Source organism: Anomaloglossus baeobatrachus, chromosome 5 (assembly GCF_048569485.1).
Source record: "Anomaloglossus baeobatrachus isolate aAnoBae1 chromosome 5, aAnoBae1.hap1, whole genome shotgun sequence".
Taxonomy (NCBI): Eukaryota; Metazoa; Chordata; class Amphibia; order Anura; family Aromobatidae; genus Anomaloglossus; species Anomaloglossus baeobatrachus.
This window is the reverse complement of record NC_134357.1, coordinates 450209686-450228563: the sequence shown is the minus strand read 5'-3', so window position 1 is coordinate 450228563 and position 18878 is coordinate 450209686. Positions and strand designations below refer to the sequence as shown.

The 18878-nt window shown below is 46.0% G+C and overlaps 1 protein-coding gene across 4 annotated transcripts in view; it reads right to left on the bottom strand.

The window, feature by feature from the left end:
- Positions 1–17102: 17102 nt before the first annotated feature.
- Positions 17103–18878, bottom strand: part of CSNK2A1 (casein kinase 2 alpha 1) — a 107667-nt gene continuing 105891 nt past the window's right edge. For all 4 annotated transcript variants that reach the window (XM_075350522.1, XM_075350525.1, XM_075350524.1 and 1 more), the window contains exon 13: positions 17103–18644. In XM_075350522.1, coding sequence (XP_075206637.1) covers positions 18529–18644 — 116 coding nt within the window. In that variant the 3' untranslated portion in view covers positions 17103–18528. The remainder of the gene's footprint in view (positions 18645–18878) is intronic.

The following is an 18878-nucleotide window of genomic DNA, read 5'->3' as shown; positions in this document are numbered from 1 at the left end:
ATCTGTAAATTACAGTAAATAAACACACACACACCTGAAAAAAATCATTTATTAGAAATAAAAAACACTAACAAATTCCCTCATCATCACCAATTTAATAAGCTCGAAAAAGCCCTCCATGTCCGGCGTACTCCAGAATGGTCCAGCGTCGCTTCCAGCTCTGCTGCATGAAGGTGACCGGAGCTGCAGAAGACACAGCCGCTCCTGTCACCTCCACGCAGCTAATGAAAGGAATACCGCGTATTCTCTGCACAGCTGTTCCTCGCCGCGCTGGTGATCGGGGAGCGGTAGGAGCCGGGGGAAGAAAAAAACCAAGCGCCAATGTAAGTATGACTGAGAACAGCAGAAAAAAAGGTAAGTATACTGAATTTAATTTAAAAAAAAACAAAGAAAAGATCGCTAGTGTAAAAACGCACACGCACGAAACGTGCTGAACACGGACATACTCAGTGTGCGGTACGTGCAGGCACGGACCCATAGACTAAAGCGGGTCCGTGCCTGCGTGCTGTTGGCCAAAAACGGACATGTCCGTGTAGAAAAGCGCACACACGTACTTACCACACGTTCCGTGTGATTTTACGTGTGTGTGCCATCTACCATAGAAAAACATGGGTCTCCATGTGTACGTGTCTCCGGTACGTGCAAATACGTACCGCACATGTACAAATTAAACGGATGTGTGTTGCGGGTCTAAAGCAGTGTGTTCAGTAATGATGGGGAACACATTTTTACAATATAAAGTAAATATTTTGTTAGTATGAGCAGGATTAACCAAAAGGTATTTGCTTATCCCAATTATGAACTATCATTGATGAGCTACATACGATATAAGTTATCACCTACTTGTATCTTTTTCTTGACGACAGGTGATGTATTCACATTGTGGTGAATGTGGTTTACATTGTACCTGTATATGCTTCTGAAGAAATTGGTGGTAATACCTTACAGAATTTATAGGTTTATCCAAAGGAGGCACCATTCTTGTTTTATAGGGTACCAACCTGTACGACTAGGCAGGTTTATATTTAGGGAGAGTACCGTAATATACTGATATACAGTCATGGCCGAAAGTGTTGGCACCCTTGAAATAATTCCAGAAAATGAAGTATTTCTGCCAGATAATGATTGGAATTACACATATTGTGGCATACACATTTATTTCCTTTGTGTGTATTGCAACACAAAAAAAACAAACAGAAAAAGGGCACAGTGGACAAAACTTCACACACAACCCCAAAATTGGGATGAACAAAATTGTTTGGAATAAATAACTCTGCAATAAATAATTCAAACTGCTTGTTCTCACCCACAAAGCTCTCCACAGTGCAGCACCCCCCTACATCTCCACCCTCATCTCTGTCTATCACCCCACCCGCTCTCTACGCTCTGCAAATGACTTTCGACTAACATCCACACTAATTCGACCCTCCCGCTCCCGGATCCAAGACTTCTTCCGAGCTGCACCAATCCTCTGGAACGCTCTATCCGAAGAAGCTAGGATGAATCACAACTTACTCCGCTTCAGACACTTCCTAAAAACGCATCTTTTTAGGGCGGCCTATCACACTCCCTAGCCAAACTAAATTCACATAGTCCCTCCACGCCTTCTCAGAATATAACCCGTCAAACTCCATGGCACCCAAATGCATCAAGGTTCTGGCCAACTGGTCCAGGCAGCCATTATCTATCCATTTCCTTGAGATGGCTGGATTGTCATTGTAAATAAGCACTTGTACCTTGTCCGCCCATCTCATTGTAGATTGTAAGCTCTCACGAGCAGGGTTGGTTTTTTTTTTCCCCTCTAATTATTGTATTTTCTATAACACTTACTTGTTTGTATATGATCCTCCTGAATTGTAAAGTGCTGCGGAATATGTTGGCGCTATAGAAATTTATTATTATTAATAACTGCAACTCAATTCCTATAACCATCAACAAGCTTCTTAGATCCTCAGCTGGAATTTTGGATCACTCTTTTGCGAAACTGGTCCAGGTTTCTCATATTTGAAGGGCGCTTTCTCCCAACAGTAATTTTAAGATCTCTCCATAGGTTATCAATGGGATTAAGATCCGGACTCATTGCTGCCACTTCAGAACTCAGATGAGCGAACCTGTGTAAGTACGGTTCAGACAGACTTTATCTACAGTTTGGATTTGAGCGCTAATGGAAGTTACTAATTGGACACGTTGGGTCTCCGCCCACAAGCAGCCATAAACAGTAAATTTCCAGTGGTGGGGTTTTCCCTTTTATTTTGTGCACACTACATCCAATCACGCTGTTTTTACCCCCAGTGAGAGCTGTTCAAATACTGCAAGCGGCTCGCACTGGGCTGAGCACCGAGCGTACCAGTGCAGTGATGTTCACGTGAGTGGTTTTCATACGAAAAGAACCTAAACTCCAAATCCAAACTTTTTTTTTTTTTTGGTTAAGTCTGTGTTTGGCACGAACACCAAACTTATGGCTTGCTCAACTCTACTCTCCAGTCCTGTTTCCATCAAATTCTGGGGGCTTCTTGGAGTTTGTTTGGGGTCATTGTCCTGCTGGAAGACACATGACCTAGGATGCCCCAGCTTTCTTACACTGGGCAGTATATTGTGACCCAAAATCTTTTGGTATTCTTCAGATTTCAAAATCAAGGTACACAGTGCCAGGGACAGCAAAACAACCAAAACCATTTTTGAACCTCCACCACCTGACTGTAGGTACGGTGTTCTTTTCATTGTAGGCCTTGTTAAGTTTTCAGTAAACAGTAGAATGATGTGCTTTACCAAAAAGCACTATCTTGGTCTCATCTTCTTTCCCAGAAGGATTTTGGTTACTCCTGTACATTTTGACAAACTGCAGTATAGCTTTTTTTTGTCAGTGTCAGCAGTGGAGTCCTCCTTGGCCTGCTGCTATAACGTTTCATTTCATTCAAATATGGACTGATAGTTAGCACTGACATTGATGCACCCTGATCCCGCAGGACAGTTTGAATTCTTCGGAATTTGATTGGGGCTGCTTCTCCACCTTCCAAATTATCTTGCGTTGCAACCGTTCATCAATATCTCTTTGCAATCCATGGTCAGGGAGATTAGCTACAGTACCATGGGTTGTAAACTTCTTAATTATGTTGTACACCGTGAAGAAAAGTACATCAGGAGCTCTGGAGATGTATCTGTAACCTTGAGATTGCTGACATTTTTCAACAATTTTGGTTCTCAAGTCTTCCGTTTTCATCTCATCTTTCAGTTCTCCATGCTTCGTGTGGCACACAGATGCAAAGATTGAGTGAATTTCTCCACTTTGTATCTGGTTTCATGTGTGATTTTCATATTGCCCACACGTTGCTTGCCACAGGTGAGTTTGAATGAGCATCACACGCTTGAAACAAAGTTGTTTACCCAAAATTTAGTTCTGCACATTTTTGGAGTTTTCTGTAAAATGATGTCCAATAGAACTTTTATGTTATTCAACACACAAAGGAGTAACATGGATAATTGCAATTATTTTGTGGAACAATTTCAAGGGTTACAACACTTTCGGCCATGACTGTTTATCATTATATATGTACCGTATCTAATTGTTCTTTCTTACCTTCCATTTGGGTCTCACGAGGTATGTTTTGGCTGCTTTAGACACAGGTTGTAAATACTATAATCCAGTACTGATCTTTTTCGTCTTATTTTGAATTTTAATATAAATTGTAATTTTAGGGGAGGATTTTTAGTTGCAAATCTTCTACAAAACCACGTATACTTGTCGGCTTAAGTGTTCTCCAACAAAGAATAATTTTTCTTCTTGTAGTTTACAGATATAAACCTTAGCACAGTTCCAAAGGCCACCTTTATTACTATGCAGGCAGTAGTTTTTAGGCCTAAAGGTAATCTGTCACCAGGCTTTTGCTACCTTACCTGAACAGCATAATGTAAGATTAAAAAAAAACCCCGATTTCAGGGATGTATCACTTCGTTCAGTTTTGAATTTTTATATGTAGCAAAGCTCAGAAAGCTAACGACAACCGCACCACAGCTTTTTGTGTATATTGACAATGAGCTACTAATCAGTGCTGGGAGCAAGTTTGGACCAGGTCTTACATGGAACAAAGTCTGGGCAGTGGTCATCATTCGCTGATAAAATACGCATGGTATAGAAACAACAGCACACAACCTAAGAAGAAACATCCCTGAAATCAGTGTCTCAGCCCCTACCTCCTGCTGCTCTAAGGTTACATAACAAGAACCTGCTAAATTCCTTTTAAAAGGAGTACTTTAACCAAAAACGATCCAGTAGATAAAGGAAATGAGGCAGCTGTTCTTAGGGTCAACAGAAGCCTTATAAGACACAAAGAGCCTTCTAGTGGACCACTTTTCAATGCAATTTTGGGGGGTAGACTGAGGTTTCATTGCATTTAATTATGTTAACGCTGGGGTGGAAATTGTATAATTTTAGCTCCATCCTCAGTCAGATGGCATTTTATTTTGTGTATTATGGCTTTAAAGATTGACACTTCACATGACCACAAACCAAATTCCAGCGGTATGACAGGCCCAAGACCTACAGAAAGTAGAATGAATCTTCTCTCTGAACTAAGGTAAAATTATCAATATATACATTCCCCCCACCCCTCTCACATAAAGCATAAGGCTATATTCACATCTTTCAGTGAGGCCCAAAAACATTGAGGCGCAACCCTCAATTGATATTGACTTTAATGATGCAGAATAAGTCACTTCATACTCTGACCTCACTTTGGCAGCGTCTACCTTTATTAGGACGACACAAAAGTTTGACCTCATTTTCAGCACAGTCTGCCTTTTTGAAGGTACAAAAACAGACAAGCGCCTGCACCTGCTTCATTCAAGTCAATGGCCCCATTTGCATATAAGCTCTGACAGCCACTGAAGCAATGTGAACCCCAGCCTAAAACATACAGTAGCATGCAAAAGTTTGGGCACTGCTGGTCAAAATTACTGTTATTGTGAACAGTGAAAAGATCTCTAAAAGGCATGAAAAGTTAAAGGATGACACATTTCCTTTGTAATGTAGGCTAGTTTTTTTTTTTTTCTTATCTTGTACCTTTGTAAGTTAACAAAATAGGAAAATGGGTAGATGCAAAATTTTGGGCACCCTACCTATATTAAAGGGAACCTCTTGTGTTAGATATAGATTATATATTTTTATTAGATATATATCTATATATCTCTAATAAAAATGATCCATGTATTTATCTTAAAAACAGACTTTACATGCTTATGCCTGGCCTAAAGCCGTAGGGTACCCGGTCCCAGGCTTAGTTCTTAGGGGATTGTCACAGGTGGCTGTGCCCAGTCCTTGGTGGTAGTTAAAAGAAGTCTGATAAAAAAAAAATAGTAAAAAATAAAAGTGTCTTGTGACGCCACCTAGTTTCCGGTAAAATTATCTGCGCTGCTTGCAGACCTCCAGGTGATTATGAAGCAGCTAGTTTGTTACGCTCCCCGTAGATGGAGCGATGTCCCCGGGGCCCTTGAGAAGGATCATGATTTTGCACACAGGGAGCAGCTTACCACACAAGTCTTAGGCTATGTGCGCACGTTGCGTAATTACATGTAGTTACACTGCGCTTTGTAGCGCAGCGTAACTGCATGCGTCCTGCGTCCCCTGCATAATCTATGAAGATTATGCAGGAGCCGTGCGCACGTGGCGTCTTAGAGCGCAGCGCTTCGGCTGCTGCCCGAAGCGCGCGTTCTAAGAAGTGACATGTCACTTCTTCCATGCGCTTTGCCTGCAGCCCTTGCTCTGTCTATGGCAGGAGCTGCAGGCAGAGCGCATGGAATCGGCTTTTTTTTTTTCACTACGGACATTTTTTGCAGCGATTTGAAGCGAACGTGTGCTCTTCAGATCGCTGCAGAAATTTCTGCAGTGACTGTACGCAACGTGCGCACATAGCCTAAATACCGGTCTCTTCAAGGCCACTGAGATGTGGCTCCCCATGTTCAGGCAAACAAAGTCCATAGTGAGAGCAGGACCTTTGATAACAACTGTCACACACACCGGGTCTTTCTTTCTGTACCTTTACTGATGTTGTTAACAGGGTTAAGTCCAGGGTACAGTCTAGGTGGTCAGGTGGCAGTTAGAATTTCCACATTTGTGAGTTATGAGGCCTCCTTGTTATTGTGTGTTTGCTTAAGTCCTGGGCTGTCTAAAACCTGGCCCTGACCTCTCCTTTATCTCTCACTTGTATAGCAGGCGATGAGAACCGTTCTCCTGGTACCACTAACTCCGCTGCGGTCGCTAGCTCAATTAATGGCGGTGCTACAAGTGTTCCTGCGCCAAGAGACTGAAGTCCCCTTCGCTCTCCGGTCTTTTCTGCTGGGCCTGAATGAACCCAGATTTGGACTCAGATGTGCGGGTTGCTTTTTCTGGGGTGAACTCCTCCCCCTTTCTGTCTCGCCTCACCTCCGACCCTCGCTCTGGCTCTCACACTCGCTAAGCTTTCCTGTAGTATTTGGTAGTATTTGTCTAAGGCTACTTTCACACTTGCGTTGTTTTGCACCTGTCACAATCAGTTCTGTGACGGATGCAACGGATGCGTTGCAGAAAGTGGCACAAATGATGTGACTGATGCTGGAAAACGATATGCTTTTTTTTTTTTACGGTTTTACCGGCTATCGTGAACGATCAGCTGATTGTTCGGCTACAGAAACATTGATTTCAGTGATTAAACATAAGAGCTGAGCATGCGCAGTGAAGAAAAAAAAAAGTATTACACAGCTCAAAAAACGCTACATGCTGAGCGTTCATGCCGCCTGACGGTCAGTCGTTACACGACTGATCCGTCAGGCGGCGGATGCAACACAAGGCCATCGGTCGCAATCTATCGTCCATACAAGTCTATGGGGGAAAAACGGAATCCCGCAAAATATTTTGCAGGATACTGTAATTCCTCAAGGCAACGGATTGCAACTGATGCAAAACAACGCAAGTGTGAAAGCAGTCTAACGCAGCACCATTTACCAGGTTTCTTCCTCGGACATGTCCCGTACTCATCTCCGCTCAACTGACTCTCTTGCCCCGCCTTCAGCATTTCTTATAGGAGATCTCAACTGACCTCAGCCAATACGCCTGACGTCAGTTAGTCGAGCTCCCCCTATAGGTCTGAGCTGGAAAGTGTTGTATGTGAATTCTCCCAATGTGGAAATCCCTTCCTGCACTTACCAGACGTTACTGTGGCTACTTAACCATAGGGTGCCACACTTAGGTGACTGCAGTAAATACCTTTTAGGTTTCAGTCATAGGATGGAGCTTTTGCTTGGATCAGTCACAGTCAGTTCAGGCATGATTCACCCCCGCTTAGGCAATTTTCCCTTTTTGCCCCCATTCTTCCAAGAGCCGTAACTTTTTTTATTTTTCCAGCAATCTTGCCATATGAGGGCTTGTTTTTTTGTGAGAAGAGTTGTACTTTTAAATGAAACCAGAAGTTTTACCATATAGTGTACTGGAAAACGACAATTTTTTTTTCCAACTGCACAAAAATTGCAAAAACAAAAGTTTGCACAATTGTTTGGGGGTATTTTATTCAGTGTTCACTATATGGTAAAACTGATATGTCAGTGCAATGCCTCAGGTCAGTACGAATCCGTAGACAGTTTGTCCAAAACAGTGGAGCACCTTTTGCACCATTTTCCACAACCCATAGCGTTATTTTTCGGGAAATTTGCGACAACCAAAAAAAGTGTAACTTTGAATTTTTTTTTTGCTGCTACACTTTTTACTGATCAGATTGATTATATATTTTGATAGATCAGGCATTTCTGTACTTTGCAATACCAAATATGTATTTTTATTTTAGCTCCTTAATTTTCAATGGGGCAAATGGGGGGTGATTTTAACTTTTAGGTTTTTTTTTTTATTTAAAACTTTTAATTTTACTAGTTCCCCTAGGAGGTTATAAGAATCAGCAGTCTGATCACACTTTCATTTCTGTTGATCAGAGCAGCACTGCTCTGAGCAGCAGAAATGCTGCATTATTACAGCCGGTGCCCCGTCGGCTGTAACAGGAACTACGCCATGATATCGACAAGAGTCCTCACATCACCATGGCAACCATCGACTCCTTGGGATCAAGTCATGGGGCCTCTGATGGCAGGAAAGAAGGGAATTTTGTTTACTTACCGTAAATTCCTTTTCTTCTAGCTCCAATTGGGAGACCCAGACAATTGGGTGTATAGCTACTGGCTCCGGAGGCCACACAAAGTATTACACTTAAAAGTGTAAGGCCCCTCCCCTTCTGGCTATACACCCCCCCGTGGGATCACGGGCTCCTCAGTTTTAGTGCAAAAGCAAGAAGGAGGAAAGCCAATAACTGTTTTAATACAAATTCAACCCGAGAAACAGCCTCGGAGAACTGAACTGTTCAACATGAACAACATGTGCACCCGAAAGAAACAAACTTCCTAAGAAAACAGGGCGGGTGCTGGGTCTCCCAATTGGAGCTAGAAGAAAAGGAATTTACGGTAAGTAAACAAAATTCCCTTCTTTGTCGCTCCTAACTGGGAGACCCAGACAATTGGGACGTCCAAAAGCAGTCCTTGGTGGGTAAAAGAATACCTCGTGATAGGGCCGTCAAACAGCCCTTTCCTACAGGTGAGCCACCGCCGCCTGAAGGACTTGTCTACCTAGGCCGGCATCCGCCGAAGCGTAGGTATGCACCTGATAATGCTTGGTAAAAGTGTGCAGACTCGACCAGGTAGCCGCCTGGCACACCTGCTGAGCCGTAGCCTGGTGCCGTAATGCCCAGGACGCACCCACGGCTCTGGTAGAATGGGCCTTCAGTCCTGATGGAATCGGAAGCCCAGCAGAACGGTAGGTGTGAAGAATTGGTTCCTTGATCCACCGCGCAAGGTTGGATTTGGAAGCTTGCGACCCTTTACGCTGACCAGCGACAAGGACAAAGAGTGCATCCGCGCGGCGCAGATACGCCGTGCGGGAAATGTAGATCCTGAGTGCTCTCACCAGATCCAATAAATGCAAACCCTTTTCAAATTGGTGAACTGGATGCGGACACAAAGACGGTAAAGTAATATCCTGATTGAGATGAAAGGAAGATACCACCTTGGGAAGAAATTCTGGAATTGGACGCAGAACTACCTTGTCCTGGTGAAACACCAGGAATGGAGATCTGCATGATAACGCCGCCAGCTCGGACACTCTCCGAAGAGACGTGACCGCCACTAGAAAGGCCACTTTCTGTGAAAGACGAGAAAGGGAAACCTCCTTCATAGGCTTGAAAGGCGGCTTCTGGAGAGCAATTAGAACCTTGTTCAGGTCCCAGGACTCCAACGGCCGCTTGTAAGGGGGGACGATATGACAAACCCCTTGCAGGAACGTGCGTACCTGAGGAAGTCGCGCCAGGCGTTTCTGAAAAAATACGGATAGCGCGGAGACTTGACCTTTAAGGGAGCCAAGCGACAAACCTTTTTCCAACCCAGACTGCAGGAAGGAAAGAAAAGTAGGCAATGCAAAAGGCCAGGGAGAAACTCCCTGAGCAGAGCACCAAGATAGGAATATCCTCCACGTCCTGTGGTAGATCTTGGCGGAGGATGGCTTCCTAGCCTGTCTCATGGTGGCAACCACTTCATGAGATAAACCTGAGGCCGCTAGGATCCAGGACTCAATGGCCACACAGTCAGGTTCAGGGCCGCAGAATTCAGATGGAAAAATGGCCCTTGAGACAGCAAGTCTGGACGGTCTGGTAGTGCCCACGGATGGCCTACCGTGAGGTGCCACAGATCCGGGTACCACGACCTCCTTGGCCAGTCTGGAGCGACGAGAATGGCGCGGCGGCAGTCGGACCTGATTTTGCGGAGCACTCTGGGCAACAATGCCAGAGGTGGGAACACATACGGTAGCCGGAACTGCGACCAATCTTGAACTAAGGCGTCTGCCGCCAGAGCTCGGTGATCGTGAGACCGTGCCATGAAAACCGGGAGTTTGTTGTTGTGCCGTGACGCCATCAGGTCGACGTCCGGCATCCCCCAGCGGCGACAGATCTCTTGAAACACGTCCGGGTGAAGGGACCATTCCCCTGCGTCTATGCCCTGGCGACTGAGAAAGTCTGCTTCCCAGTTTTCTACGCCTGGGATGTGAACTGCGGATATGGTGGATGCCGTGTCTTCCACCCACGTCAGAATCCGCCGGACTTCCTGGAAGGCTTGCCGACTGCGTGTTCCCCCTTGGTGGTTGATGTATGCCACCGCTGTGGAGTTGTCCGACTGAATTCGGATCTGCTTGCCTTCCAGCCACTGTTGGAAGGCTTGTAGGGCAAGATAGACTGCTCTGATTTCCAGAACATTGATCTGAAGGGTGGACTCTTTCCGAGTCCACGTACCTTGAGCCCTGTGGTGGAGAAACACTGCTCCCCACCCTGATAGACTCGCATCTGTCGTGACCACCGCCCAGGATGGGGGTAGGAACGACTTTCCTTTTGACAATGAGGTGGGAAGAAGCCACCACCGGAGAGATTCCTTGGCTGCCTGAGAGAGGGAGACCTCCCTGTCGAGGGACGTCGACTTCCCGTCCCATTGGCGGAGAATGTCCCATTGTAATGGACGCAGATGAAACTGCGCAAAAGGAACTGCTTCCATTGCTGCTACCATCTTCCCTAGGAAGTGCATGAGGCGCCTCAAGGGGTGCGACTGGCCCTGCAGGAGAGATTGCACCCCTGTCTGTAGCGAGCACTGTTTGTCCAGTGGAAGTTTCACTATCGCTGAGAGAGTATGAAACTCCATGCCAAGATATATTAGTGATTGGGTCGGGGTTAGATTTGACTTTGAAAAGTTGATGATCCACCCGAAACTCTGGAGTCTTCAGTGCCACGTTCAGGCTGTGTTGGCATGCCTCTTGAGAGGGTGCCTTGATAAGTAGATCGTCTAAATACGGGATCACAGAGTGACCTTGCGAGTGCAGGACTGCTACTACTGCTGCCATGACCTTGGTGAAGACCCGAGGGGCTGTCGCCAGCCCGAAAGGTAGGGCTACGAACTGCAGGTGTTCGCTTTCTATAACGAAGGGTAGAAAACGCTGATGCTCTGGCGCAATCGGCACGTGGAGATAAGCATCCTTGATGTCTATTGATGCTAGGAAATCTCCTTGAGACATTGAGGCGATAACGGAGCGGAGAGATTCCATCCGGAACCTCCTGGTTTTTACGTGTTTGTTGAGCAGCTTTAGATCCAGGACGGGACGGAACGACCCGTCTTTCTTTGGCACCACAAACAAATTGGAGTAAAAACCGTGGCCTTGTTCCTGAAGAGGAACGGAAGTCACCACTCCTTCCGCCTTTAGAGCGGACACCGCTTGCAGCAGAGCATCGGCTCGGTCAGGCGGTGGAGAAGTTCTGAAGAAACGAGTTGGAGGACGAGAGCTGAACTCTATCCTGTACCCGTGAGACAGAATGTCTCTCACCCAACGGTCTTTGACCTGTGACAGCCAAATGTCGCCAAAGCGGGAGAGCCTGCCACCGACCGAGGATGCGGAGAGAGGAGACTGAAAGTCATGAGGAAGCCGTCTTGGTAACGGTTCTTCCGGCTGGCTTTTTTGGGCGTGATTGAGTCCGCCAAGAATCTGAGCTCCTCTGATCCTTTTGAGTCCTTTTGGACGAGTAGAATTGGGACCTGCCTGAGCCTCGAAAGGACCGAAAACCAGACTGTCCCCTCCTCTGTTGGGGTTTGTTTTGTCTGGGTTGCGGTAAGGATGAATCCTTACCCTTGGAGTGTTTAATGATTTCATCCAAACGCTCACCAAACAATCGGTCACGAGAAAAAGGCAAACTGGTTAAGCACTTCTTGGAAGAAGAATCTGCCTTCCATTCTCTCAACCACAAGGCTCTGCGTAAAACCACGGAGTTGGCTGACGCCACCGCCGTACGGCTCGTAGAGTCTAGGACAGCATTAATCGCGTAAGACGCGAATGCAGACATTTGAGAGGTCAATGGTGCCACCTGCGGAGCAGATGTACGTGTGACCGTGTCGACCTGTGTAAGGCCAGCTGAAATAGCTTGGAGTGCCCATACGGCTGCGAATGCTGGCGCCAACGACGCTCCAATAGCTTCATAGATGGATTTTAACCAGAGCTCCATCTGTCTGTCAGTGGCATCTTTAAGTGCCGCCCCATCTTCCACTGCAACTAGGGATCTGGCTGCAAGCCTGGAGATTGGAGGGTCCACCTTGGGACACTGTGTCCAGCCCTTGACCACGTCAGGGGGAAAAGGATAGCGCGTATCTTTAAGCCGTTTGGAGAAACGCTTATCTGGATAAGCGTGGTGTTTCTGGATTGCGTCTCTAAAGTCAGAGTGGTACAGAAAAGTGCTTAATTTACGCTTGGGATACCTGAAATGGAATTTCTCCTGCTGTGAAGCTGCCTCCTCCGCAGGAGGAGCTGGTGGAGAATATCTAACATCTTATTGATGGACGCTATAAGATCATTCACTATGGCGTCACCATCCGGGGTATCTAGATTGAGAGCGGCCCCAGTATCAGAATCCTGATCAGTTACATCCGCCTCATCACACAGAGAGTTGTCCCGCTGGGACCCTGACCAGTGTGATGAAGTTGAGGGTCGCTCATAGCGAGCCCGCTTAGGTTGTCTGGGACTGTCGTCCGAGTCAGAGCCGTCACCCTGGGGTGCATGTGACACCCCCGGAGCTAGGAAGTGTTCCAGCTGAGGGGGACCAGGGGGCAATGAATCAACAGTGCCCATGGTCTGAGTTACTGGTCTAGACTGCAATGTTTCAAGAATTTTAGACATAGTCATAGACAATCTGTCAGCAAAAGCTGCAAACTCCGTCCCTGTCACCTGGACAGCATTCACAGGTGGTTCTCCCTGGGTCACCTCTAGCAGAGGCCCCGGCTGAGCAATTGCCACAGGGGCCGAGCACTGCACACAATGGGGGTCAGTGGAACCTGCCGGTAGAGCAGCCCCACATGCGGTACAGGCAGCAAATAAAGTCCGTGCCTTGGCACTTTTGCTTTTTGCGGACGACATGCTGTTGTCTCCTTGAGAAAACTAAGGAGGGTATATAGCAGAAATCACCAGCGACCGTACAGTGTAAAGTATTGCCAGCACAAAATACAAAGTACACTATGGCACAAGTGGGGGAGAGCCCGAGGGCTGCTTACCGCCCGCTGAAAAGCGGGTGTGAGGTCGTAGAATCCCTTGTCTGGGTCTCCCAGCCTCCCCTCTGCAGCTCAGCGTGCAGGCAGGAATGGCTGCCGGCGTCCTGTGAAGAGGGGCGGACCGTGGGCGTGCCACAAACAAAAGTGCGGGAAACTGCGTCCCACTGTGCCTAGTGTACGGGCTGGAGTATGTAAAACAGACTCCAGCTCTTAGCGCTGCTGGTCTGTACAGCGTCCCGCCCTTCCCCTGACTGGCAGGTCTGGGGGCGGGAACGATACGAACTAGGCCGCAAAAGCCGGGGACTGTAGTAATCTAGCGCGGCCGTCATATATGCACGGCCAGCGCGGAAGTCCCCGGCGCACCACAAATCCCAGCCGCGACGCAGTAAACACTGACCCCAGCGGCCGGATCGGCCGATCGTACTAAGTCTCCTCACTCAGCAGAGCTGTAGTGAGTAACGGCACAAGCGTAGCAGCGCTGTTTACCCCGGCGCACTAACACACCCAGCAATGCTGCAGTGTGCGTGCGGTAAGCACGGGGACACGGAGTACCTTAATGAAGCAGGGTCCTGTCCCTGAGGGAACTCCGCTCCGTATCCAGCAGGTCCTCCAGGGGCTGTGGATGGAGCACGGTCTCAGTGCCCGGAGACCGGTAAAGTCCCACTTCACCCAGAGCCCTAATGGGGATGGGGAAGGAATCAGCATGTGGGCTCCAGCCTCCGTACCCGCAATGGGTACCTCAACCTTAACAAACACCGCCGACCGCAAGTGGGGTGAGAAGGGAGCATGCTGGGGGCCCCCGTATGGGCCCTCTTTTCTTCCATCCGACATAGTCAGCAGCTGCTGCTGATTAAACAGTGGAGCTATGCGTGGATGTCTGACCTCCTTCGCACAAAGCATAAAACTGAGGAGCCCGTGATCCCACGGGGGGGTGTATAGCCAGAAGGGGAGGGGCCTTACACTTTTAAGTGTAATACTTTGTGTGGCCTCCGGAGGCAGTAGCTATACACCCAATTGTCTGGGTCTCCCAATTAGGAGCGACAAAGAAAGGCAATTTCCCCGTCTGCCATTTAAATCGCTCCGTCACATTTAGACAGTACAATTTAGGGGTTAACAGGTGCACATACCTGCGAAGCACATCTGTTCAAATCAGCAGACGTGTGGGGACCGCCGCTGGCTCACTGCAGCATCCAGCTATCACCCCTTAATGATTTAAGACGTACCTATAACACGAAGGAGTCCGTAGGTCCTTTCACCATCACTTCTCTGCTGAGCTCCAGCCACTACAGTCACATGAATGACATCAGCACAGGTCCTTCACCATTTCTCCAATGTTTAGCTCCAGCGCTCAGCATTGGAGAAGTAGTAATGAAGGACCTGTGCTGATGTCACAGTCATGTGACTAATGGCCGGAGCTCAGCAGAGAAGTGATAGTGAAGGACGTGTGGTAACCAGCAGAGAAGTGGTTTTGCAGGACCTGTGTTGAAATCACAACCGACTAATGGGCAGAGCTCAGCAGAGAAGTGATGTTGAAGGACACATGGTGTAATCATCTACAGTGCTGGGGGCTGGACTAAGGAAAAGAAAAAAAAACATGCTTGAACTTGAGTGACAGTGAGTGATCCCAACAAATGCTCCCCCCTCAAAGACTGAAAAATAAAAAGGTATTTACTGCATTCACCTAAGCATATAAAGTTAGTTTTTAAAGAAAAATACATGGAATTTTTAAAATCATGTTAGTGATGGACATTGCATAGTTTAAAAACACATTAGAGGCAGTTTATTATCAAAAAAGGACATGACAGGTTCCCTTTAAAACATGTAGTAAAGGCCATTAACTAATTATACAACATTTGTCAAATCAGTTCTGTTCATTCCTAAGCACTCTGTAGCATTTAGCTCAGTGTAACTGATTTGAATAATATGTAATTTTGGAATAAAAACTGAACTTTTAGGCTAGGTTCACATTTCCGTTGTTTTGCATCAGTCACATGCGTTGCTTGACGCTTGTGACTGATGCATGTACAACGGATGACAAGTATTGGAAGAGAAAGCTGATTCCATTATAAAAGAGAGAGAGAACGATCAGCTGATGGCTCACAGCAGCCAGCCGCCGGGTGATCAACTGATGGCTCACAGCAGCCAGCCGCCGGGTGATCAGCTGATGGCTCACAGCAGCCAGCCGCCGGGTGATCAGCTGATCGCTCACAGAAGGCGGCTGCCGGGCGATCAGCTGCCGAGAGAGCATGCGCAGAGAAATCCTAAGGATTACGCTGCTCAAAAAACGTTACACTCTGCGTTCCTGCCGCCCGACGGTCAGTTGTTCCACGGCTAATCAGTCGGGTGGAGGATGCAACGCAGCATCAGTCACAATCCACCGCTCATATAAGTCTAAGGGAAACAACGGAATCCGCCAAACGGATTGCGTTGTTAATCCGCCGCTGATAGTGACTAATGCAAAACAATGGAAATGTGAACCTAGGCTTAGGCTTTATACTTTTTCTGGTTCTTATGTTGTCTCATGGTTAGTATATAGTAGTTTGTAAAGGCTTTTCATAGCCAGTCAAGTTTCTTAATTCCTGTTTGAGGGATTTTTATCCATTCTTCCTTGGAAAAGTCTTCCAGTTCAGCTTACATCGTTTGAGGTAGTCTATTGTAGAATTTGACATGTGTTTAGGATCATTATCCATTTGTATTAGCCATCCTCTTTTCAACTTTTTTACAGATGGTGTTATGTTTGCATCAAGAATGTTGAAATTTCATTGAATCCATTCTTCTCTCTATCTGGGAAATGTTCCCCGTGCCATTGGCTGCAACATAACCCCAAAGCATGATTGATCCAGCCCCATGCTTAATGGTTAGTTGTGTCCAGAGTTCTATTTTAACCTCATCAGTCAAATGAATGGTTTCCAAAATGCAACAGGCTTTTTTAGAAGTTCTTTTGCATACGTCTGACACCAAATTTTATAGCAAGGATTCAGAAGAGGTTTTCTTCTGAGGACTCTATGAACACCATATACTGTATATTGTCTCCAATGTACCCCAATTCCAGAGGCTGCCAAATCTTCTTGAAGGTCTTTTGCAGTTAAGTCAGGGTTCTAATTTGCCTCTCTAGCAATAATATAAGCAGCTCTCAGAATTTTGTTTTGTCTTCCAGACCTCATCTTTGACCTCCACTGTTCCTGGTAACTGCCATTTCTTAAATTACATTTAGAACTGAGGAAAGGGAAACTTGAAAACGCTGTGCAGTTTTCTTATAGCCTTTTCCTGCTTGTGGGCCTCCACTATTTTCAGAGTGCTAGGCAGATGCTTAGAAGAAACCATAGCTGCTGGGGTTTTTTTTGACAAGGTGAGAGGATACTGGGTTTCGATAAAGCTGTAAAATATGCATCACCTGGCCTTTCCCAACGACAATAGTGAACAAGCTTTAACCCTCACAGGCCTGAAACCTTGGTCAACATTATCTGAGCATAGAAATTCCCAAACTTTTGCATCAACCCATTTTCTTTTTACATTTTTTTTAATCTAAAATACAAAAGGAAATGTATGTCATCTTTAACTTTATGCCTTTTAGAGATAATTTCATCTTTTACTTGCTTAACTTCACAATACAGTAATTTTGACCCGGGGTGCTTAAAACCTTTGCGTGCCACAATATGTATGTACAATATGCCGTAAACCCATACCATGACCTCTAATAGAATAACAGCCTTACGCAGCAGGCATATATTACAAACTTTTTTTTTTATATAACTGCAAGATTCATAGTAGATGGGCACAGGTGGTCCAGCGCCACATCCTACATCTGTGCTCATAACAGACATGAGGGAATGAATAAGATGGTGAAAAAATATATATATATAAAAAAACACAACAAAATCAAACGTAACAAGGAAGATTCTGCTCCTCCCCATCCACGCGACGGAACCCCCCCCCAAAGTGTCTTACACAGCGGACAGAATCTAATATTGATAAATAAAACCATGTTTATTTACACCAAATAGTTCCAACATTAGATCTGTCACATGTGAAGGAAAAAGCAATGTCTGTGTCACAGGGACATCTCTTGCTGGACACAGGGCAAAGGGATGGGTGCAAAGGAAGAGGGAGGAGGGGAGAGAAAAAAAAAGTAAATTTTCAACAGATTCCTGTTGGAAAAACAAGGAAGAAGGGGCTGAAAAGAAAGGGCGTCCCAAGAGACAGGTCCCCACAGTAGGTGAAAGCTATGAGGTAAATTTTTTAGGGGAGGGAGTGTCACTGACATCTTAGGGGTGGTGGGTAATGAGAAAGTGGTTGACACTAAGGTCCCTAAAGTAGGCAAAGTGTGAGGTTACTTAGGATGTGGCGAGACAACGTGTGAGGATACTGTCTGCAGGAGAGCGACATCCAGGGCTATGTGAGAAATAATTGAATGGTGTGAACAGCCATGTCTCTCCAGGGAACATTCCCGTTTCTGTGGAACAGCTTTTCTTTGGAAAGAGTGCAGGACGAGCCGGAAAAAATGGGGGGAGGTCTCCTTTCCAAGCATGCATTAATGGGGTACAATTCAAGAAAATCAGTATAGGTTATGGTGTGCGCCACCTGGTGGCTTTTTATTAATCCACCTAAAAACTGGCCCGGCTCCTGCATCTTTATTTTATTTTTTTGCCGCTGTGCATCGAAAAGGGAATGATATCTGGAAAGACTTCCGGGTCAAAATAAACTTTTTTGTTGAGGATTTACCCCAGTTTCTTACAGGGAACGATAAAGAATGTGGGACCAAGTAAAAATAGAAGTCAAGGCTTTGCTTTTGCCATTATTATTAGTTTTAACAAAAGGACCATGCAGGGCCAGTGTAATGGTGTCATTCATCCACCCATATACCTGGCATCTGTCATTCGTGGAGTTGTAGCACAGCAAAGCCGGGAGGAGGTTAGGTATGGATTCAAGAAAGTCCCTCACCCCTTCCTCTGCAGGTGGGGGACACAAAGGTCATGATGAAAAGGGGACTGAACAAAAAAAAAAAAATATATATATATAAAAAAAAACAAAAAAAAAAACAAACTATCCAGGAAACAGCTGAGGAAACAGAATGATGGGCCAAGTCCAGGAGCCACATCCCAGAGACATGAGGGCAACCTGTGGACCAGGAGCCATAAAAGTAAAAAAAAAAATAAAAAAAAAAAATTTATTCAGCCTATAATATTTTTTTTTTTTTTATATATAATGACGGAACTACTATAAATCCACAAGCAACTGCTCAGACACGGCGCGTCCAGGGGCCTTTCTTGCTCTTTTGGGCAGCCCCCACCCTCCACATTTGGTGGGTGTTGAAGTCAGGACAAGGGGCCGAGGATCTGTTCTTCTTCCCAGATCTGCTGCCCTCTCCTGACCAGGCGCCAGGACAATAATTCCCTACTGGGGGGCTCCGGCAGTGGCTGCTACGGGCGTCCCGAGGGTGTTGGTTGCAGAGATGACGGGTGATCCGGCTAGAGAGCCCAAAGCTGAGGGAGTTGGCACCGTGGAAATCCCTGAAACAGAAGCAAGAAAGAAAGATGTATTGGAGTGACACTAATACACAGGCCTATATTTTCAAGTGTACTTAAAAATTGTGTTTAAAGATGTCAAAACTAATATGAAAAATCAGCACAAAAACTACTGGATCTAAAAACCCAATTCAAATGGAAATTAATACCAGGACCAAATAATACCGCTGTAGTATCGATATCCCTAACAAGCATCACATTTATCACTGGAGCTGAATA